The following is a 2883-nucleotide window of genomic DNA, read 5'->3' on the forward strand; positions in this document are numbered from 1 at the left end:
TTTGTTAAGGCCATCCCATTTGTGGTGTATTCCTGTTAGAGCGGCACTAGGGAACCAGAACAAGTACCTACTGCCCTACTATGTGCCAAGCACTATGCTAAACATGGGGATATGATTAATCATAACCAAAAAACCAAACCCATTGCCATCAAGTTGATCCTGACTTATAGCGACACTATAGGACAGAGTAGAAAGGCCCCACTGAGTTTCCAAGGCTGTAAATCTTTATGGAAGCAGACTGCCTCATCTTTCTCTCATGGAGGCGTTGGTGGGTTTGAACTGCTGACCTCTAGGTTAGCATCTGAATGCTTTAACCACTGCACCACCAGAGCTCCTTTGATTATCATCCAACAAAACTCACTGCCATCAAGTCAATTCCAACTCAAAGCAACCCCTCTTTGGGTCTCTGAGGCAGTATCTTTATGGAAGTAGATTGCCCAGTCTTCCTTCTGAGGAGTGGCCTTCTGGTTAGCACTCAAATAGGTGGAAGAAATAAAACATGTAATTACAGGTGCAATGAACATTACAGAGAATGGTATGCAAGTGTATATATAATATAGTTGGAGCAGTGAAGAAGTACAAGTCAGAGAAGGTTTCCAAAAGAAAATAACAATGTTCAAGCTGAGATCAGAGAATTCTTAGGAGGTGGGAGTGTCTGGGGTAGGGTGTGGGGGATAGGCAAGAGAGGAAGAGATTGCTGTGGCTCTTTGGATGAGATCTAAACTCCTTTGTTGTCGTTACTGTTAGGTGCCATCAAGTTGGCTCTGACTCATAGTGACCCCATGTACAACAGAATGAAACACTGCCCAGTTGGGCACTATCCTCACAATCCTTGTTATACTTGAGCCCATCACTGCAGCCACCGTGTAAATCTATTTTGTTGAGGGGCTTCCCCTTTTTCTCTGACCCTCCACTTTATTTTTTTTTTCAAAACATTATTATTATCATTACTGTATTATTTTGCTGAAGATATTTTAATACATCTGAAAGTGTTTCTTTAATGTTTTTTTTTAAATTTTATTTTGATTTGGGTGAAGATTTACAGAGTAAATTCACTTTTCATACAGCAGTTCACATATACTTTGTCTCATGTCATTGACCAAAATTTACAATGCAACAGCTCCCCTCCCACTTCCTCCCCATAGTTACCTTTTCCCAGTGTCCATCCCTCCACACTCTTCTGCACCCTGAGCTGTCTCCCTGTGCATAAGCAGCCCTTCCTTCTCCCATGATTGTTCTCTCCAGGGTGTGTGTCTACTTGAGGTAAATGTTTAACTCACTTGCTGACCCTCCACTTTACCAAGCACGTTATCTTTCTTCAGGGAATGGTCCCTTCTGACAACATGAAAAAAATAGGTGAGATGCAGTGGCCATTCTTGCTTCCAAGGAGCATTCCAGCTACACTTCTTCCAGGACAGATTGGTTTGTTCTTCTGGTAGTCCATGGTATTTTCATTATTATTTGCCAACACCAGAACTCAAACTCCTTAACTTGGTATAAAAGGCTTTCCTGACATGACCCTTTCTTTACCTCTCCACTCTGTTTGAGTGGGCAGAATGGATTGGAGGGCAGAGCAAGATGAAATCCTGGGGGACAGTGTGGCGGCTGTTGCAGTAATCAGAGAGGTAAATGATAGTCCTAAACTCAGGCATTCATGGCACATGGATAGATAATTTTTGATGTTCACCAGAACCTCTGCTGAGTTGTCCTCCCTTATAAAGATCCATACAGCTTATATGGTTGAGAGACAAGGGTGCTAGCACACCAGGCGCAGTCAGGGACTCACCTCCATACCTAGTGGAGGCTCTGGGGATGTCTCCCACTGCAACTCAACATGATGAACAAAGGCAGAGTGAACCAAGAACTGTGAACTATTTTACCAATGTCCAGACAGAGACAGAGACGTGAGGACATATATACACTGGCTATGTCTGAGCAATAGCGGTCTGTCATTTATGTAGAGAGGACACTTGCATTGTGTAGACATTTATTTGTTGGTTGTATGTGTGGCTATGTGCCTGATACAAACAAATTCTGCCTGAAAAATGAGAAGAGGGCTGTTAATGCTAGTGAGAATTCCTCGAGTACACCTTGGCTTAAGGAGCAGGGAGAAATCATAAAAACTGGGATGAATAACAAGCACATAAATAATTAAAAATTATTCTGTAGTTAGGGAGAATTACGTAGAATGTAGTTCTAATTTAGAGTCACAGAAGCAAGAAAGCATTGCAGTTGGTTCATGGCAAAGAGAAGTTTCTGAGGGTCTCACTAACTTTTATCTCTATATAATTTGGGATGCAAAGCTTGGGAACATTGGGTCCCAATAGAAGCTTGATAGAGAAGGCTATAACTAAGTTTTAGTACCTGGAAAGGTTGTTTCGATGAAGGTCTTTAATGCTTGCAGTTGTACTAGTGGCATATTTTTTTTTATTTTGGCCAGTAGGGTGTATCCACTTCCAAACTTGTTCTTGAGATATTGTGGATTGCCTAGGCACTTGAACTTCCCATTTACCATAATGGCCAGTCTTGTACATAAAGCCTCAGATTCTTCCATACTGGGAAAATAAGGAATAAGAAAGAGGTAGTGCCACACCTGTGGTTTCCAGCCAAACAAAAATACAGACATGTGAGTTAAACATTTACCACAAGTAGATAGACGCCTTGGAGAGAACAATCATGGGAGAAAGAAGGGCTGCTTATGCACAGGGAGACAGCTCAGCAGGCAGAAGTGTATGGAGGAATGGACACTGGGAAGAGGTAACTATAGGGAGGAAGTGGGAGGGGAGCTGTTGCATTGTGGTAAACTGCGGTCAATGACATGAGACGAAGTATATGTGAACTGCTGTGTGGAAAGTGAATTTGCTCTGTAAATCTTCACCCAAA

At 42.2% G+C, this 2883-nt stretch overlaps 1 protein-coding gene across 1 annotated transcript in view; it reads right to left on the minus strand.

Moving 5' to 3' along the window:
- The window catches only part of LOC103207551 (phospholipid-transporting ATPase ABCA3-like), a 227440-nt gene that overhangs the window by 6398 nt on the left and 218159 nt on the right, over positions 1-2883 (minus strand). The window contains exon 22 of the mRNA XM_007953201.1: positions 2365-2555. Within this exon, the coding sequence (XP_007951392.1) occupies positions 2365-2555 (191 nt within the window). The remainder of the gene's footprint in view (positions 1-2364; positions 2556-2883) is intronic.

Source organism: Orycteropus afer, unplaced genomic scaffold (assembly GCF_000298275.1).
Source record: "Orycteropus afer afer isolate SDZICR_OR568_19922 unplaced genomic scaffold, OryAfe1.0 scaffold00376, whole genome shotgun sequence".
In the NCBI taxonomy this organism is placed as follows: Eukaryota; Metazoa; Chordata; class Mammalia; order Tubulidentata; family Orycteropodidae; genus Orycteropus; species Orycteropus afer.